At 39.8% G+C, this 19,956-nt stretch overlaps 1 protein-coding gene and 1 long non-coding RNA gene across 2 annotated transcripts in view; one reads left to right on the top strand and one right to left on the bottom strand.

Annotated features, from left to right (window-relative positions):
- Positions 1-19,956, top strand: part of CTNNAL1 (catenin alpha like 1) — a 60,173-nt gene that overhangs the window by 38,014 nt on the left and 2,203 nt on the right. The window contains exons 9-18 of the mRNA XM_072998470.2: positions 669-827; positions 1,681-1,773; positions 3,931-4,081; positions 12,489-12,526; positions 13,993-14,043; positions 14,134-14,288; positions 14,817-14,865; positions 15,648-15,704; positions 17,058-17,177; positions 19,809-19,892. Of these exons, the coding sequence (XP_072854571.2) occupies positions 669-827; positions 1,681-1,773; positions 3,931-4,081; positions 12,489-12,526; positions 13,993-14,043; positions 14,134-14,288; positions 14,817-14,865; positions 15,648-15,704; positions 17,058-17,177; positions 19,809-19,892 (957 nt within the window). The remainder of the gene's footprint in view (positions 1-668; positions 828-1,680; positions 1,774-3,930; positions 4,082-12,488; positions 12,527-13,992; positions 14,044-14,133; positions 14,289-14,816; positions 14,866-15,647; positions 15,705-17,057; positions 17,178-19,808; positions 19,893-19,956) is intronic.
- LOC140706822 (uncharacterized) lies at positions 1,376-7,162 on the bottom strand. The gene is made up of 3 exons (XR_012086697.2): positions 7,063-7,162; positions 4,467-4,536; positions 1,376-1,442 (listed from the first exon to the last, which is right to left on the bottom strand). It is a non-coding gene; the product is annotated as an uncharacterized LOC140706822 (long non-coding RNA).

The raw sequence follows: 19,956 nt of genomic DNA, 5'->3' as shown, positions 1-19,956 counted from the left end.
AAACTTATCTGTTCAACTTGGAGCTATAGGTGTTTGGGTATAGGGAGAGGTCAGCAACCTGCTTATTTTAATTGATTTTTAAATGGGTTTATAGTTTTTGAGGAGTTTTATGTTGATGTACAGGTTCATATATGTATATACATAAGTTTGCGATTAAATGTTGTGTTGCATGTTTGTATATGATTGATTTTATCAGTATATACTTAGATGTAGACACACTGTTGTTGTCATTGTTACCACCTTCATGAGCCAGTAAGTTTTCTGGCTAAACCTGATGCTGAAACATTGTAAAAAATTGAAAATGAAACATGCTAGCCATGCTAGCTGTGGAATTCTGAAAAGTGCAATACAAAAAAGTAACTTTTTCGAACTCTGATCTTTCCCTCCTCCCTCTGCTGTTCAGTACTCTTACGTTATTTGTTGCTTGTTATACATTGTTCTAACATTCCTTATGTGATCCCAACCTTGCAAATTGATTTATGAAATCAATTACAATTATTTGTTACTAATTTGTCCACCCATACATACTCACTGATCACTCTTAGACAGAAGGAGAGAGAAAAAGAGGTTTTATGCTCACACTTTAACCACCTGAAAACAATAGATGTTCATCATGTGCCATCCAGTGTACTGACCTGTTTTGTGTTTCTCCACCCACAATACCAAAGCTTCACAGTACAGCAACATCTGTTGCAGCAGACCTGATAAAATATCATTCAGATCATCTAATTTTGAAAGCACTGAAAATCTCCGGAGCAGAGGGTAACATAGAAGCTGTAGCAGAACATAGCTGCAAGCTCTCTGAACAGAAGGAACAGTTGGTTGAAGTAAGTTGGTGCCATGTTCGTTCCTCTATTTATTGCAAGAAAATTGTTTCAAAAAATATCTAAGTTTTAGAGTTCAAAACAATCAAAATGATTTGGGTTCACCTGGGGCATTCATAGAGCACCACCCACCCTCCCCCATTTGTCAGCTTTACTAGTGGCTTTGTTGGTCCCAGGAATATATTTTGCTCATCCACTCCTGCCTTTGGGTATGGGTTAATAACTGTGAGCACCTTGGCCACATACAGCTCCATAGTACTTCCCATTTGGCAGCTTTAGAGCAAAGAGATGAAACCACATCTGCGGCAGATAGGTTTGTTAGTGAGTTACATTTTAGAAAGTTGAGGTGCTATACCTCTGCCCTTCCACTTTCTGCAAAGTTGTCTATGAATGCATCAAGTCCATGGGTTTTAAAATCTAAACCGACTTTTAGTACCATTGATTTCAAGATGCATGCTCATAGGCCAGGCCAGAAGTGGATCCCAATTCTCTGTGCAAGATGTCCATAAAGCAATAGGAGGAATGAAAGATTTGGGAGACAAGTGGATGTTGGGCCTTTTGCCAGGCAATCTCTGCTGTCTTCTTCCAGCCACTTTCCCTTAGGCTCATTTTTGGTATCTAAAAGAAAAAGGCAAGAAAGATAGGAGCTCAGAGGAAAATTTAAGGGAAGGGGAAGAGTTAAGTACACACAACATTTTAGATGTTCAGCAGATACAGCGTTTGCCATCAGAGGTTAAGTTTGAGCTCAGATTTTTGAAATTCTGAATGCTATCATTTGGCACCCATGCTTAATGTTGTGTTGTATACCTTATCAGTTCCATAATTAGTAGCTGAATTTTTCTGCTTTTGTTTCTAGATATGTCATTTACTGAGGCATGTCTCTGGAACAGAGCCCCTTGAAATTACTTGTCTTCATGCAGAAGATACTTTTCTTGTGACTGGGCCTCAGGTACGTCTAATTTTTATCTTGCAGTGTTGAAAAGAGATTATTTCAGATGTAAATTTGTGCTTACGAATGGTTGCTTGGATATATTCCAGGTAGGAGCCATTACAATGTCATGCCATATACAGTATTTATTATTGTGGCAACCACTGTCAGCGGTTGCAGATTCTCTTCTATCAAATAAAGGAGAGACCATTGCTCATTATGAGGGCCAGTGCTTATGTAATTCTGGACCAAGGTTGACAAATCTGTAGCTTCCAAATATTGCTGGACTTCAGTTCCCATCAGTAACAACCAACATGGCTAGTGGCCAAGAGGGTGTTGTAATCCAACAACTTCTGGAGGGCCACACATCTCCACCTCTGCTTCTAAACAGGAGTCAGCACTGGCAAGGGTTAAGAGTGAGAAAACATAAATCAAGGATGCTTCCCAACTTACAAACTATTGTTTGCTTTGAGCCAAAATTAAATTTGTACCAGACGATAGTCTGTGTGTCTTCATTTGTAAACTGCTTGCTTACTTACACAGTGTTGGAACTAGGATCTTCATTCTGGAATGTGCATTCTGAAAGCCAAGTGGCTCTACTCAGAGAAGGTGCATTTCACACCCATCCCACCTCATGCTCACATTACATCTCTTCCTTTCCTGCAGGTCTCTTGGTCCTGTGCAAAACATTTTCATGGCACTGAAAGGCTGCCAAGAAGAGAATGGGCCAAGGAAATCTGCTCTAGCCAAACTACTTGCAGTTGCCTACATCTGAATCCAACCAATTTTGTTCAAAGCGTTTCACAGTACTGTAAACACAATTCGGTTCACAACAAAAACAGATTCCTCTCTACACAAAAGACAAATTCAAATTAACTTCACAATAAAAAATGCATAATAAAAACATGAATATCAAAACAATTAATTAATCAGTTACATCTGGTAGCTGAAAAATAAAATTTTAGGGCTTCTTCAAGTTTCAGAGGGAGATTGATGTCAGCCCTTCTGTTCAAGTATTAGTTAACTGATGGTGAAATACACTTTGACCTGGATAGCAAGGGGCAGGTAACAAAGTTCTTTCCTCAGTTTATGTTGGTGGAAGTCCAGAGTTCATACTTTGTCTGAACCAAAGCTTGGAAAAGTTACTTTTTGGACTACGGCTCCCAGGAGCTTGATGATTCTAGATGTATTCCCAAAAAAGTAACTTTCTTAATCTCTCGTTTGAAAACAAATATAAAACTACTTTATATCATATTAGGTCTTTGACCAGGTGTCCTGATATTGTGTGCTGCTAATAGTACCCCAGAGTCTCAGACAGAAAACTTTCCCCAGCTACAAATCCTTGAGATGCTAGGCTTTTGAAATTATCATCTTCATTCATGTGCAGTGTCTGGTCTCTCACATTGTTATGGCTTCCTAATGGCTTTGGAATAACAGGGTCTTTTGAAACCCACATTAGAGATACACATTGACTTCATCAAGAACTTCAGTAGCAAAACTGCTTTAGGACAGAAAGCAAAGGGATTGTTTTTTAGTACCCAGAATGCCACAGCTGCAATATAATTCATATAGAACTACAGCTAGGCTAAAATTCAAATCCGGTTGCTTAGTATGGTAAATTAGTAGGCCCATTGAATCAGCTGGGATTTGGTGAGTCAATTCCTCCATAAGTTCAATCAGTTTCTTTTCTACATGTGACTTACTTCAGCATAGTAAGTCACAACCAGAGAAGGCCCATTTAAATCAACGGAACCCACAGAAGAGGTGACTCACTAAATCCCCCTTGATTCAATTAGCCTACCCTAGTGTAATTAATTTATTATGTTGAGCAACAGGGTTTGGGTCATTATCCTTCACATTTTACAATGTGCTTCTTAAAACAGTTCTGCTCCATGGACCTTTAGAAGTGCTACCAAAGTTAATATATTTTGAAATCTAACTGGAATTATGTTCATTATGCTTTAATAATGCAGCTGAAATGTGTGTTCTCACAATGAATTTTCACATAATATTCCCAGTCAAGTCCCTGAGCACTTGTAAGGCTTTGCTAAGCAAATGCTGTGCTAGGCCTTTTTTTCTTTGAAATACAAATGAAAGAATGTTTATTCTGTGCCTCTGAGGGCGGATGCTGATTAGCAGTTTCATGTAATATGACAAGATCTGCTTTGTTTCTTTCAGATAATCTCGGCAGCAGAAACCCTGACATTGCATCCTTCCAGTAAGATTGCAAAAGAAAATTTAGATGTGTTCTGTGAGGCTTGGGAGTCCCAGCTGAGCGATATGTCTCTGCTCTTAAGAGAAATCAGTGATGTATTTGAAGGAAGACGAGGTGAGAGGGCTGTTCTAAGATATAGACAACCTACTGTCCTTAAATACAAGCTACCAGTTTACAGTAAACGCATATTCTGAGTATTCTGGCTCTCACATAAGAGGGGTTTGAGCATCTGAACTGGAGCCTTCATAAAATCTGTATTGACAACTTTATGCAGCTCAGCAGGCCCCCCCACAAAAAGTATGAAGCTTCAAGGGCAGACATCCCAGCTGAAAAATAGTAGTTCCATCACAGGGAGTCCTAGCTGGCTGCTTCTTCTTGAAGCATATCCACTGTGTATTGAGAACAGGTATGGGCAAGCTGCATAATTTCAGAAGCTGCCTCCAAGAGCAATCTGTCCTTGTCCCAAGAAGTGGGAGAGTCAGAGTGGGGATGGGCTCACCTCCTTTTGTTTCTGATACCATCACTCACTGGCTTCTGTCTCACCCAGTGCCAGCAAAGTTTGCCCAGTCCTGATTTAGAGAGAAAAGCAAGTCACCATTACAAACACTGGAGTACCTTCTGATGCTGTGTAAAGTGGTTAGTAGCTAAGTGTTTCGATAATGGCTCAGAATTCAGCTAGTCTCCTGTTTATCAAGAAGATAATGAGTATCATGCAGGGAGAGTGCCTTTTATAATTTTAATTTCATTGGGGCTCCCTGAGAGTTGGCACGGCACGTTTGGGAAAAAAAAATATCTTTGCCTAATTATGCCAGGAGTGAATGCTTTTTAGACAAGTGGTTTTTCAAGCTTCGTTTCTCAAGGAGTCTTTCTACTTTGATTGGACAACTGAGGAGCCTTTGCTTGTAGCCATGGAATTCCTTCACATTTCTATAGCTTGGGGAGGGGGCATATTTGTGGGTTCATATTTTGGGCCTAGCCGTTGGTCCACACAAATTGTGGGTTCTGCAGTGCACCAGGTGGTCTCCTCAGGTTGCAAACTGCAGAGATATGGGCTTTTTGTCAGCTTATCCAACCCCTAGGAGACACAAGGCATTGTCTCCTGAAAGCCACTGCTTTAGAAGGACAGAATTTTGTAGGACAATGAAAGCATTTGTGTAAGGTTTTTTGAATTGGAGGTACAGTAGAAACTTCAGGGAATATTTACTAATATAAAGCAATTGAAAGGATTTATGGGTGGGTGTCATGGAGTTGTAAAGAGATTTCTTTTAGTCTAACCAGAACTGCCCAGTACTCTTACAAAACAAAAACACCTTTTCTTTCTGTAATATCTGCTCTCATTCTGCTCACTTCATAATGTAGTGAATGTAGCTATTTGATTTTTAAACTGCTATCCTTTCTGCTTGGATGGGATCTCTCTGATGACTCTACACAACTTTTGGCCTATTTTCTGTGGTTGGTAAGTCACCTGGTATTTGTATAACATGTAGAAAAGAAACTGTAAAAGAGCAGGTCTGTCTCCTAATGTCCTTGCCTGAAGCACTGTTCTGTTATTTATCAAGAGACTTTTCATTTCTAAGCATAATTCAGTTTTCCTCAGAAGAGTTTCTCTTTGTGTTTTTTTTAATGCAGGAAATGTTTCTCATACAGTTGTGCTATTCTCCATCTTATGGAAATGTTAATGTTTGATATATTGATGCACTTGTATGTTTTATGAAAAACAATTACTCAGGGCAAAAGGAAAAAATAGGTTTTGACAAAATCAGACATGTCATAGTAGCATTCAATCGATAAAGCCACTTCAAGTGTGCCAAAGGGGAGCACTGTATTTATGGTGTTGTGCTCCCCAGTTCCTACTGCACTGCCTTTAAAAGGGCCTGGATGCATCGGGCCCCTGTGTGTGCTGACTGTTTCCAACTTCAATGCCTTTCAGACCTCAAGGCGCTAAGATAAATAATGTGGGCCCAAGGTTGAACTGTCAGCTGACAGCCCGTGTTTCTCTTCTGTGGGTACTGTTCACACAGAATGAAGACTGGGGTAATGTTTTCACCAGTGGTTAAACTACTTTCAGAAGAGAAAATACTATTTTCTTTCTTATGTAAGACTTTGTTGTGCTGTTTGTTCCAGAGTGATCGCTAACTAATTATTGTCTGTGATCTTGTTCCCTGACATAATATGCCTAATTCCAACCACTAGTCCTACCAACTATAACAGGCGCACTGAATCAGGGGGAGTTATGTGAGTGTTCAATTACTAGTCAGCAATTAATTCAGTGGGTCTACATTTGGGACTGCCAGCTGGATTTAAACCATCATCCTTAAATCAAGTCTGCAGCCATTTTTACTCTCTGTGGGTGAGTGATATAAAGGAAGGATAGACATGCAGGTAATGCTTAGCGAAGTGTGAACATAAGGCAAGAATGAGCTATGCTAGAATTCAATTTCTTAGTATACATGCCTTGCCATATAAACTGAAGCCCCACAGAAGCAAGCTGAAGTACCTTGTCGCAAGTTCTGTTTCAAGACTGCTCAGGTCTTCACAGTGTAAAAAGAAATGCATATAAGTAATTTCTTGCCATGTGGCAGAGTTTTTATATTCTTGAGTAGAGATGGGCATGAACCATTGTTTCAGCGGTTCAGCACGCTTCGTTTTCTTACTCAACAGCTGATCGGTGGTTTGGCACCCCGCCTCCTCCAGCAGGCGCCCATTTAGCAGCAGCACCCAGAGGAGGCGGGACAGGACACTGAGACATGGATCAGCGGTTTGGCTGTGAAATTAGCCATGCCAAACCTCTGAACCAGTGGCTCTGGCCCATCTATTCTTGAGAGTTCTTTCAAAGAAGAATTTCAGCTAATGTTATTCCTCAGTGGCGCTTCAGTTATAGGGCAAGTAGTGTCTATTTTTATTTTACACAGGGAGCCTTATTCCCCAGAAGAAGTCTATAGTATTTTGATTAATCCAGAGTTCTGCATCCTTCCTTTAGTTTTAAAAGAGAACTGGATGCTGCCTAGCTTTGTCGCCATACTTTCAGAGAAAAACAGCAATTTGTCATTGCACAGTCTTTGACCATCAAGAAATAGAAGTTCTCTCTGTCTTACCTAAACTGGTATCTTGCTTGTTTGTCCTGTGATTGGTTCTTGATCTAATGAATATTTATAATTTTTAAAAAAATTAAATGGAAATATTAACACAGTTTGAGCAATATAAATAAGCGCTTGTTGGAAGTATCATAGTGAGCAGGAAGAAGGAAAATGTGTTTATCTGATTTACATATTTCCCCCATCATTTTATTCCCTCAGTTGCATTTGGAAAAGCGCAGCAAGAGTACTGGGGAAGAATTTCTCCTTTTGATTCTTGGCACTGCTTTATTCACAATGTAATCTGAAATAATTAAAATTCCATTAACATAAAAGGCTACATAAAACAAAATGTCAAAGAGGTTGGTCATGATTAGTGTCATTAGATGGAAGAAATTATTTCTAATTTATAGGATGAAACCCTTTTGTTTTGCATGATAAGTTGCATAAAAGTAGTAAGTCGCAACTAGAGTAAGCACATTTGAATCAATGGAACTTATAGAGGAGTTGACTCACAAAGTCCCCGCTGATTCGGTGGGCCTACTCAAGTGCAACTTACTAAATTAAGCAACAGGATTTCAGCCATAGCCTATAGTGTTGGTTCTTTATTTTTAGTTGTCCCTGTTGATTGGGAAAGGTTTTTATGCTCTATATAGAAATTGTGCTTCCCACACAGGAGTTGCTATCCAGGGGAGGTCAGTTTTGTGCACCCCAGCTGAATTCAGTGGGGAAGGTTGGTCAAGAAGAATGACGTTCCATTAATTTTAGGGAAATATTAGGATTCTTTGAAGATATGAAGAGCAGATGTGTTTTCCTACATACACAGAGAAGAACTGTGGCCTATCAGGTCCCCCACTATTACATGACCCATGAATTTGGCATGCCAACGCTGTTACGGCACACACAGTTTTTATATAAAATAGGAGATGAGGCTAAATATCTCCTTTATCGCAGATGACATATGTCCCAAAGGAAGAGGAACAAATGAGTATTTGATATTTTTCTAAACATGTTTTAAACTGGAATCTATATCCAAAGTGCAGGTGTTATGCTAGATGACCTTAATGTTTTTATTTTTGGCAAAATTGTGTTGCACTTTAAAATGCATTGTATGACATCATTATCAGTGAAATGTTTGCTATGTATTTTATGTAAATGTTCAAAATGTTGTATACTATGCATCTGAAATGAGTTTCTGGACACTTTTAAAATGGCCTAAAGGAGACTGGAGGGTGGGAGGCAGCTTTCTAAAATAATTTCCTATTTTATGTTTGATAATATGAGAATATATTGTTTGGCAGGTGAAAAGAAGTTCAGTACAAAACTAGAATCATGGGAGGAATATGCAATTAGCCAACTCTGCCCTATTCTATCTTTAGTTAATTCACACAAAGTGAAGTGAAAAGAACTGCCGCCATAACCTGACTTTTTTCCACTCTGCATTGCTTAGAACAGTGCTTCCCAACCTTGGGCCTCCAGATATTTTTGGACTACAACTCCCAGAAATCTTGGCCAGCACAGCTAGTGGTGAAGGCTTCTGAGAGTTTTAGTTCAAGAACATCTGGGGACCCAAGGTTGGGAACCATTGGCTTAGAAGTAATGGGGAATTCAAGGTTTGAGCAGGGATGTTAAATGATACAGTCTTCTGGAGGTAATCCCTAGAGTTGCTACAAGCCAGAAGCAACCTGATGGCTCTTAACAACAAATGAGGGACTGTGCTTAGCTCTGACACATTTGGCCACAAGCTTTTGAGGCCAAATGTCTGCTCTTGGGACCCACTGGAAATGACACTGGGCGCTACCAGAACAAAACAAAACAAAATGCTCTGAGAAAACCAACCAACCAGGAGTGGTCAAACGACCACTTCTAGTTTGATGATTTTTAAAAAATGATTAAAAAATGCATTTTGAATCACCATTCTTGGAAATTTCCAGAAGCTACAGTTCCCCTTTCTACTCTCTCTCCCTATTTTTTTTAATGGTATAGGAAAGGTATGGGGTCTATAAGAGTGTCCCCAAGGCCACACAGTTCCAGCTGCTGTTCTAGTAGATGCTCTCTTTCATTTCTGGCTCCTGATGGAAGAGGGAGGAGGGGACATGAGCACAAGGCCTTCTAAGACCTCACTTACAGTAATCTTAAAGATGGTTTAGATCAGTGGTTCCCAACCTTGGATAACTCAGATGTTTTTAGACTAAAACTCCCAGAAGCCTTCACCACTAGCTGTGCTGACCGGTATTTCTGGGGATTGCAGTCCGAGAACATCTAGGAATGAAGAAGTATCCCCTAGCCCATTTGTCTGGAAAAGAAAGACAGGGATAAAGCAATTCTCCTCCCATGTAGTCCGAATGATGCATTATTAATATATTTGTACACCCAGCAGAATTGGGGCTGGGAAGCTGTAGCGTGGCTTTCATTCTAATTTTAAAGTATGAATAATATTATCTGGCAGTATTCAAAGCGCCAGCAAGAGTGCTCTGCAGAGGAGATGCACTTGGGTGCAGCTTAGGACAAAGCGTCACCAAAATGAAGCACATTTACTTCTCAGGGGTAATTTTAGGCATATGTTTTAATTCTCCTATTGAAATAAATACAATATATTTGGTGGCTTCCAGCCCTGTTGCTGGGCTTGCACAAACGGCTTCTCTGAGCACAGTGCAGAGAAAGATGATCCTCCTCTGTCCTGTAGCTCTCATGGGCTCTAAAATCCAGCTCCAGCGGACAGCAGGGCAGACAACCTGATGGTATCCCAGGTCTCACCAACAGTTTCCCAGTTTGCTTAATCAGTTGTGTTGTTGTAGTGTGAGGAGGTTTTTGGAGAACAAAACATTTCACCCCAAGGTTATACAGTGCACCATCCTTCTGGGTGTTTACTAAGTTCTAGTATCTCACAGTTGAATTTACCTCTCCCTTGCTAGGAAAAATTATGGAAGCACATTCTTGACAGTGAGGAGTGTATTTTTTGATTTCTTTGGTACAGTTAAGGTTGTTAGCATTTCTCTTCTTGTTGGGAAGATGGTTGAGCCTCTTCTCTAGAAGTGGGCTGGAAGTTTTGTGGGCTAGTCCCCTACACCTCGCCCCTTAATTTACAGACATTATATTTTTACACTGTTGTAATTTTTTAATCTGTCACTTCACAAATTTTTGGTTTTGGTATTGGGGTATGATGGGAAAGGATGCTGTTAAAGTTTGTGAGGGGAAAGTCTCTGCTTTCGACAATGGTTAAAAGACTGAAGAACAACCAAAATGTGCTGGGCACTTTCTAATAAACCAAGTGTATTTTTACAATGAACTCTTTGACTCAAACTTGTGTTTTCCTTGCTTCATGGGAAGAGCTGCAACTAATACTAGTTTAGCACTGGCTCAACGTACCTTATCCTGCCACCCTACCAACCCCATGTCCTCAGCTGCCTCCTCTGTCTCTTCCACGTTCAGTTGCTCTTCAGCTATCCTTACAACTATGTTCTGTCTAGGGATGTGAACATATCTGTTCCAATTTCTCTGCTTCTCTGAAATCCACTTTGATTTTGTTACCATCCTTGTTTCCTGTGGTTTTGTGAAACTGTTTTTTTTTCTTTCCACATTGAAATTCATATGCATTTTTTGCATATTTCACCTACTCTGAACATTTCTGTACTTTATGTAATCTGTTTAACCATGAGCTAAAGCATGCATACTTATATTTTTCAATTTTATGCTTTTTAGCCTTTGGTTTTTATACTGGCACACTGCTAAGTCTCAGGGTCTCACAAATACGCTGATTTTCAAAGCAAGGGTTCACCGTGAATCCCAGGAGTTGCAAAAAACTATTTGAGTCTGTCATTAGGTCAGTCAAACCCAACATTTTTTCCCTCCAACCCTAGTGCTCCTTTTTTCACCGGCAGGTCCAGGGTCTTTAAATCTTTGAAGTCAGGAACTTAAGAAAATATGGAATGTTCCATAAATGGAGTTGCTTTTTAATAGTTTCTAGGTTCTGGCATTTATCTGAGGAGGGACATTGGACTGGAATGGTCTTGGGAAAATCTAGTCATTCCAGTAACAGGAATACCTCTCTACCTACCCGCCCCCCCCGGGACTCCTGCTGTCATGCCACCTCAAGATCTGCTCTGGAGGTTGATGGGCTGGGGAGTCTGTCCTGCTAGCAGTCATGCACTACTGCAGTATTGCATTTGAATCTTGTGTTTTAGCTACCATTTAGCATCACTACATCTGATTTTTATCTTTTTCTTCCTCGGAAATGTACGACGTAGAATCTCCTTTCTTATATTTGATCAAGCAGTCAGAACCTATTCTTACTCAGTTTCTGGGACGAAGACTGCTACTGAGCTGTGGCTTGGTTTGGGGGAAAAAACTTCCTAGAGGAAAGAGAGCTGCAGCACCACACTCTGCTTTCTATCACAAAGAACATATGTTATAGCCCCCCCTCCCAAGTTTTGAAATGAATTTGAGGAGATGGTCTATGTGTAAAGTCAAAAGGCAGAGTTGTTAAGACTTTTATTGCCCAACCAAGATATCATCAGAATTCTTCACCAGGCTGAATGTTAACAAAACTTGGGAAGGGAAGAGGAAGTGGAACAGTTTTTTTTTTTAAATATTCCATTCCAGGAGATGTTATAGTTGTGGGAACTGTAGATATACGTCTGCCCCAAGGTAGAAACAAGTGACTTAGTGGGTCAACCTCTAGACAGCAAAACTGTTGAACTACCCTTCTTCTTCCTCCAATCTCAACTTTTGCCCAGTCTGATGAACAGTTCTGAAGGACTCATTAACTTGCCTTTTCAATGTTATTTTATGGTTTTAGTAGGTACTAATGAGCTCTTGTTTATTTGTTTTTTACTTATTTTACTGAAATCAAATTGCTGAGTTTGGATCAGTTTTGGGTTCTGTCTTCTAAAGTGTTTCAGGACCCTCAGTTGGTACTGCTATTTAAAATGCTTAAATGTTTCATGGACTCTGTTTTAGTTATCCTTAGGGCATATTTACAATAGACTAGTATTATGGATGGGAACTTGCAGCATCCTGGCTTGCTAGAGGCTGCCTTTATTCGTTTGCAATTGCACATGAATCTAGAACCTTGGATTTGTTGGCTCACAACTCACTGTCTTAACTGCTATGCTAGCTCTCGTGATGTGAGCTTTTTCCCTCTGTAGAAATGACCTTCCCTTGAGTATTTCCAAAAGATAGAAGATTTTAGAAAGTCTGTCATTGAGGAGGGGCTGCTATTCAACCTACCAGGGCTTCCAAGATCACAGATATAAGAAGTAGTAGAATTTTCCTTTTACATACTGAAAGTACAGTGGCAGAATACAAGTCCTGTATGATCTATGAAGAGGAATCATTACAGGTAGGTAATTTTAAAGAAGTTTTTTTGAGCAGCCTAAAGAAATGAAACATGAAGTGAAATGCAAGCATGAAATCTACATGACTGCACTTTGGTGTGTTGTTCTTAGGAGAGAAGCGTGTGTACCTGTCACTGCCTAGGCCAGGGGTAAGTTCTCTTCTGTGGGGGCAATTGTGGCTTTTCCCCCCTACTTTAGTACCTCCTTATTTATCCTTTTTTGTTTCGTTATAAAAATTGGAAGATCACAGTCATGAATGCTAGACAGAGAAAAAAACATTTGGCATTTGTTTATTTAGTGATTAAAGAAGGGTATGCAAGCTGGACCCGCCTTTATAGCAAAGGCAGTATATTCCATTTCAGAGGTGGTACTCAGGGGCTGTATGGGGAGATGGGGGGGCAAGTGCCAGTGACACAGGTGTTGACCAAAATTGCCAATATCTTTTAGGTTAAAACTCTTATTACCATTCATTGAACCATAGGAGAGGCATGCCCGTTGTTTACAATGAGAAAACCTATACAAATGCTAGACTACCAAACCATATTATCATGGGACTATTTGGGTGGCCTTAACCCAGAAGGTTAGACTGGGGTTTCAGAAGGCCAGATTTGGTGTTAGGGTCTGGGGATGCCCACACATTATTTAAAGACAAATGGAGTTTGCCTTTCTGATGCCATCTGCAGCTGCTCCTATCCCTACCCTGAAAATTATTGAAGACTGTTAAGGACACATCTCTGAGAGACCCAGAAGAAACCTCAAAGGTCATGTAGTCATAGTTGATCTTGTAACTGTAACTGAATGACAACATGCCACAGCCACAGTTTAACATTAATTAACAGTAAAATTAGAATTAGAGATGGGGGTATTCGTATAGGGATACAAATACCCTTGCACAGGTGGAGATAACAAGGGTCGGGCCCAATGGGGCTGGACAGTCCACTCACCGATGTGCTAATGCTGCGGGGTCCGCGCTCCCGTCCTATCGCTCCAGAGATCGCGATCACGGAGCTACCCTTCGACATGGCAGAGAGGCTTGTCGTCCTGCTAGGAGTGGCTTGGCGATTGTGATAGGACAGGAGCGTGAACCCCACGGCATTAGCGCATCGGTGAGCAGACCATCCAACCCCATGGGGCTGGACCCTCGTTATCTCCACCTGTGCAGGGGCTCTAATTAGATTTATTTATTTATTTATTATTTTATTTATTTTATTTATATGCCGCCTATCTGGTCAGTTAAGACCACTCTAGGCAGCTAACAGCATAAAATAGAACAGTGAATATATATAAAACAATTTTACATAAAAATAGACATGATAAAATAGACAAAATTAAATTAAACTATGTTAGTAAATCTTCTAAAACTGTGCTCACGACCTGGGGTTCAAATCCCAGGTAGCCGGCTCAAGGTTGACTCAGCCTTCCATCCTTCCGAGGTCGGTAAAATGAGTACCCAGCTTGCTGGGGGGGCAATGTGTAGCCTTTATAATTAAAATTGTAAACCGCCCGGAGAGTGCTTGTAGCGCTATGGGGCGGTATATAAATCCAATAAATAAATAAATAAATAAATTCTATGTTAGTAAATCTTCCTTTAAGAATGCCTTCTTATTTTTAACAGAAGCATAATGCAAATTTGAAAACCTTAAAGCCAGCCAGGCTTGATAATGAGGTAAGATGCATGTTATATCGACTGGTACATATCTGCTTTTGGTCATTAGCCTCTGTGAGCAGAAGGGAATGACTTTTGTATTATTCTCAGGAACAAACAAAACTTGGGATATTAGGCTTAGAACTGCATAAACTGACGACACGTGTTGACTCTGAGATGGAAAAATGGGAAGATCCAGAAAATGAGATTGTACGACATGGACAAAGTCTATCCAGCATGGCCTATTCCATGTACCTGTTTACAAGGTAGTAAACAAATGGAAGGAGAGAGGGATATTAATGTGAAAATTATACAGTATGTAGAAGAGAATTTCCACAATTGACTGGCCCTCCTACAAATCTAGATTTTATTTGCCAGGGGATAGAGACCTCTCTTTCAGGGGGCGTAATAAATCTGAACACTATTTAGCACACCTCTCAGGTTGCTACTACTTATTTTGAACCTGAGCAAGATAGAAATAAAACCAATCTCATTGTTACCCTTCGGTGTTTCCCCATTCCCAGTGACTGTTCTTTTTGCCATGTGGTTGGGGGCACCACCAGCCCAGTCCTCAGCATGCATCCTCAGGGACAACTACCACTAAATACAAAGGTTTGCTTGCAAGTTTGTGTCTGCTGAAGCAGTCAAGATACCAACTTCCTCTGTAGAGGGAGCTTTTTTTCAGTCAATGAAACACCTTCAGCAACCAACTCTTCAGAGCTGCAGGGTTTGTAGATGAAATAATCTTTAGTCGGTGCTGATTTTGCTTTGTTTGTTTGTTTGTTTCCATTTAGAGGGGAGGGGCTGCTGAAAACTACCCAGGATTTATTTCAGCAAGCAGAGGTAATGAAGCAACCAAAAGGGGATTGATTTCTAATCTGCATATTTGCATCTGCAAAAGCTTATTACTAAGTCTAATGCCTAAATAATATACAGCCCTGTTGCAGAAAAAAAATAGCAATTAAAGTTGTGGAGCTGAGGAGCAATGAGGGGAAGTGGGTTTGTTCTATCCACACCATCCCTCAACTGCATTCTGAGGGAGGATATTGCTGTATTACCAGTTGAGCATCATCTGCAAATTATTCCAAGCAAAGGCAATCACCTAAAGAGGTTTTGTATAATTCAGCTTCCAGAAACCCCACCTAGCATGGCCTCTGGTGAAGGATTATAGGAGAGGAAAAATCTCTTCACTTTGGGACAAACTACAGAGAAACGTGGTGTTGGCCAGAAGTGCATGGGTATACATAGAACATCATTGTAAATTAAAGAGCTGTTACATACATGCATTTGTAAGTGAGCTGCCAGTTTTGTGGCCTCTTAAGCTCACGTAGCTCATCATCATTCATCTGTAGCAACTCACCATGTGTGCCTGCCTGAAACTGGAAAATCAACAGGAGTACTTGCAAACACATTCATTCCTGCTGATAAGACCTTAGCTGGGTCACAAGGCAAGCAGGCCTGGCATGTGCACTTTAGGGAGCACAGAGCATTGATTGATTGATTGACTGATTGATTGACTGATTGATTGACTGATTGATTGATTGATTGATTGATTGATTGATTGATTGATTGATTGATTGATTGATTGGGGGCTGCATTTAACTTTTCATTCTTCTCTGTATTAGGCCTTTGCTACAGAAGGACTAAAGCTTGCCTCAGCTCTTCTTTCATTTTCTAACCAGGTACTGTATAACTTCCAAATGATAAAACAGCTTTTTCTCCACATTTCTGATCACTGTTCTTTCATACTAGAAGTAATTCAAGACACTCAGGTTTGCTTGGAATCAAACCTTACTAGCACCCCTCCCCCACTGCAGTGCTTTTTCTCTACTTCCTCCTTATCCTCTTTCCTACTGGCTTCTTCATTCTCAATTACAGACTTTTCTGGCCTGTTCTAGCTTTGTATGGGTTAGGTAAAAGGTAAAGGTTGCCCTTGACATTTAGTCCAGTCATGTCCGACTCTAGGGCGCAGCGCTCATCTCCGTTTCCAAGCCACAGAGTGAGCGTTTTTGTCTGAAGACAGTTTCCGTGGTCACATGGCCAGCATGACTAGACACGGAACTGACTTTCCCACTGAGGTGGTACCTATTTATCTACTCGCATTTACATGCTTTCAAATTGCTAGGTTGGCAACGAGCTGGGAGAAGTGATGGGAGCTCACTCTGTCGTGTGGATCCGATCTTACAACTGCTGGTCTTCTGACCCTGCAACACGGAGGCTTCTGCAGTTTAACTCGCAGCGCCACCACGTCCCCTTGTATGGGTTAATAACCCCTGAATCCAGCACCCAGTGCCTTTTCAGTTATACCCCTCAACTCTCCTCCTGTCTTCCTAATCTTCAACAAGCACCAGTTTTTTTCAGGGTTAGCATATTTTAATATCCCATATTCAGGCAGCAACATTACACAAATTATTTGCTTATCATACGAATCATGTGGTGGGCCATAAAAGGATTAATGAGTGAGCAGACACATTCTTAATTTCCTATTCAGAAGTATTCTTTTCACAGCTGCTTTACAGATAGGAAACTAGCTATTTTTTCTTTGATTATTTTAATATATTCTTTTATCTGCCGGAGACTTTATATACTTTTACTCTTTTTTCAGTGAAAGCTGGGAATCCAGGGCAGGTAATAAGAAATACAAAGTGGCATGGGACTAGAATTCAAGGAAAAACCCAGCCAGCTGGACAGCATGGCAACTGAATTTTCATTTCTTTCTTGCTCCGTTCTCTCCTCCATCCTCACTGTTCATTTGCCTCACATTGACATAAATGGAGTTAGAAACAAGTATTTTCATCAGGCCATTGGAAGACTAGTTGAGTGACTTATTTGTTCCAGTAGAACAAATGGTTCACGTACGCTTGTTCTAAACCCCACCTGAAAAAAAGCTATAAATATTTGGACTGTAACTGAGAGCTGCTCTTCAGTTGAATAGCCTCTTATTCTTAAGAAGCCTGTTTTCTGCCATTTGATAATTCAATGGCTCTGCAGACAATTTTAGTTCAATTAATATTTCAAATTAATTACTGTTTCAGCTAGAAGATGATGACAAGCCCTTGCTTCTGCGAGAGATTGACAGGATGGTCCCTGCATGTCAGCAGCTTCAAGTAACAGCTAGAACTCTTGTCCAGGGTAAAACGGCAACTTTTACAAAGGTAAACTGTTTAGCAAGTTTCAAACAAACTCTTGATACTTTGTTTCTTTCTTTATGTTCTTTAACAAAACCTGTGAAAGATTAGGTTAGATTAAGATAAAGGAGGAGTGAAAGAAATATTAGTAATTCAAGATATGCACATGGTACTGTATTACTGAAAGAAAGCAAGGATTTGAAATGATTTCTGAGCAAGGAGAAGAAAATGCTAAAGCAATAACTGAACATTAAGAAGGAAAAAAAACATGACTACAGGAGAATTACATTTTAGGTTGACAGTGAAACAATCAAAATAGTTAAATGATGTTCAGCACATTGTTTCAATCATCAATCCAAATGAAGACTGCATACAGGAAGTCTGAGGAAGTCTGAGACTTGGAAGGGCAGCTCTGAAGCAACTAGAAAAGATCCTCAAGAATAAGAATGCGTCTCTGAAGACTAAAGCCAAGATCATCCAGATTATCAAATTCCTGATTGCTGTATACAGCTGTGAAAGCTTGACAGTGGAAAAAGCTGACAAGAAGAAAAATTAATTCGTCCAATATTTGGGATTGGAGATTTATGAATATGGTACCATGGATTGCCAGAAAGACAAACAAATGGGTGCTAGATCAAATCAAGCCTAAACTCTAAAAGCAAAAATGATTAAATGAGGTTTTTTTCATACTTTGTACATATCATAAGAGAGAACTCATGGAAAAGATAGTATTGGTAATAAAAGTTGAAAGCAGCAGGAAGAGAAAAACAATTAGATGGACTGACAAAGGAAGCCATGGCCTTTAGTTTGCAAGACCTGAGCAGGGTTGTTAATTACACTTTTGGAGGAGACAAATTTCCATTCTTTCTTGCTCCGTTCTCTCCTCTATCCCCATTGCTTACTACTGTTAAGTTGGAAGTAGGTTGATGGTTGATATAAGTAGGTTGATATAAGAACAACAGTGTTGGTTCCATATGCTGAATTTTGAATAGAGTGTGAAATTACTAAAATAAAGTCATTTTCTATTAGGATTGAAACACACTTTGAAATAGCAACTAATCAACCTTCTGCAGGAGTCAACATAGGCTATGTCAGCAGTGATTTTAAAAATGTAATCAATCAGCTAGTTAAAACCAGATAATGGCCCAAATCCTTTCACATAGTTACACTGGTGTAGCACAAATGAACTTTGGAAGTTAATTGCCTTACATTAAGGAATCACTGTAGACATTATCTGTTGCATATTGAGCTGTGTAACTGTAGCTGCACAAGATTTGGGCCAGTTGATATATTTTATTAAATACCTTCAATCAGTTCACAATTCCAGTTCTGGGACACAATTTAGCAGGATATTCTAACAAAATGTCTGTTTAAGTACAGTGGTGCCTCGCATAACGTTTTTAATTGGTTCAAAAAAAAAACCCCTTATGCGAAAAAAACTTTATGCGAAACACCATTTCCCATAGAGATGCATTGGAAACCGGTTAATCCGTTCCAATAGGCACGGATTGCCGTCCTTAAGCGAAAAAACCCATAGGAAACATCGTTAAACGATACAATGTATCCTCCATTGGAATGTATTGTAGCTGACTCAATATGTTTCAATGGCTTTGCGAAGTCAATTTTTGCAAAATTAAGTGTGTCATAAAAGGGTCAAAAATGGTTTTAAATGCTTGGATTAGCTTCTGCACCCTCTAAAACGGATGCAAAAGTTAATTTGGCTTTGATCTGACTTTTCGTTAATTAATGGTGAATTTTTTTCCCCCAACTTTTGACAGCTGTCAAAATCTGACAGCTCCATTATTTCCTATGGGGGAAGAAAAAATTCACAAAAAATTAATGAAGACTCAGCAACTGTTCTAAATTCTTGGGTTCGTTAGAGGACCCCCTAAGTTGTGTGCAAACCTGATTTGGCTTTGATCTGAACTTTCGTTAATTTTTTGTAAATTGTTTTCTCCCCCATAGGAAAGCATGGAGCTGTCAGATTTTGACAGGTCCATTGGTTCCTATGGGCCAAAAAACAAAAATTCACAAAAAATTAACGAAAAGTCAGATCAAAGCCAAATCAGGTTTGCACATGTCTTAAGGGGTCCTCTAACGAATCCAAGCATTTAGAACCGTTTTTGACCCTTCTAAGACACTTTTTTAATTGAAAAAAAAACATCGTTAAGTGAAGCAGGGGACCTAAAACAAAAAACGTTAAGCGAAGCATGGTCCCAAAAATGCTATGCGAAAATCGCCCATAGGGAAAAACGTTATACGAAGCACAATCTGACTCTGAAAAAATAAACGTTAAGCGAAAAAACGTTAAACGAAGCAAACGTTATGCGAGGCACCACTGTAATTGGAACTGTGCAACTGCACTATCATTGCTATTTACTGTTTTTGTACATTTCAGTTGGCAAGAGAAATCTGGGTAGATTGTGCCCTTTACCTCTTTCAGAAAGCGAGAAATGCCACAGAGAGCAAAAAAATAAACTGTAATGGAGTCTGAACCACTAATAGATGTGCTTTGAGGGAATGGTATTTTTTACATTCCACCTAGAGTGGTCTTATAGGCCAGATGGGCGGGGTATAAATCAAATAAATAAAACAAACAAACAAACAAACAAATAAAAATAAATGCTAATTTCTTCCCTCAATCTCCTATGTATTTAGGTGGATACCTGTATTCACAAAGGGAAGAATATTCTGGATATACTAGTGCAAGTTCTTCCCCTCAGCTGCAAGTTACTGAGGAAGGTGAGTTTGCATTTCTGTAAATAGGGCAAAATAAGCGCATTTGTGGAAAGAACACCAATTTCTC

Source organism: Pogona vitticeps, chromosome 4, assembly GCF_051106095.1.
Source record: "Pogona vitticeps strain Pit_001003342236 chromosome 4, PviZW2.1, whole genome shotgun sequence".
Lineage (NCBI taxonomy): Eukaryota > Metazoa > Chordata > Lepidosauria > Squamata > Agamidae > Pogona > Pogona vitticeps.
The sequence above is the reverse complement of the archived record's forward strand: the minus strand, read 5'-3'. Positions and strand labels throughout refer to the sequence as shown.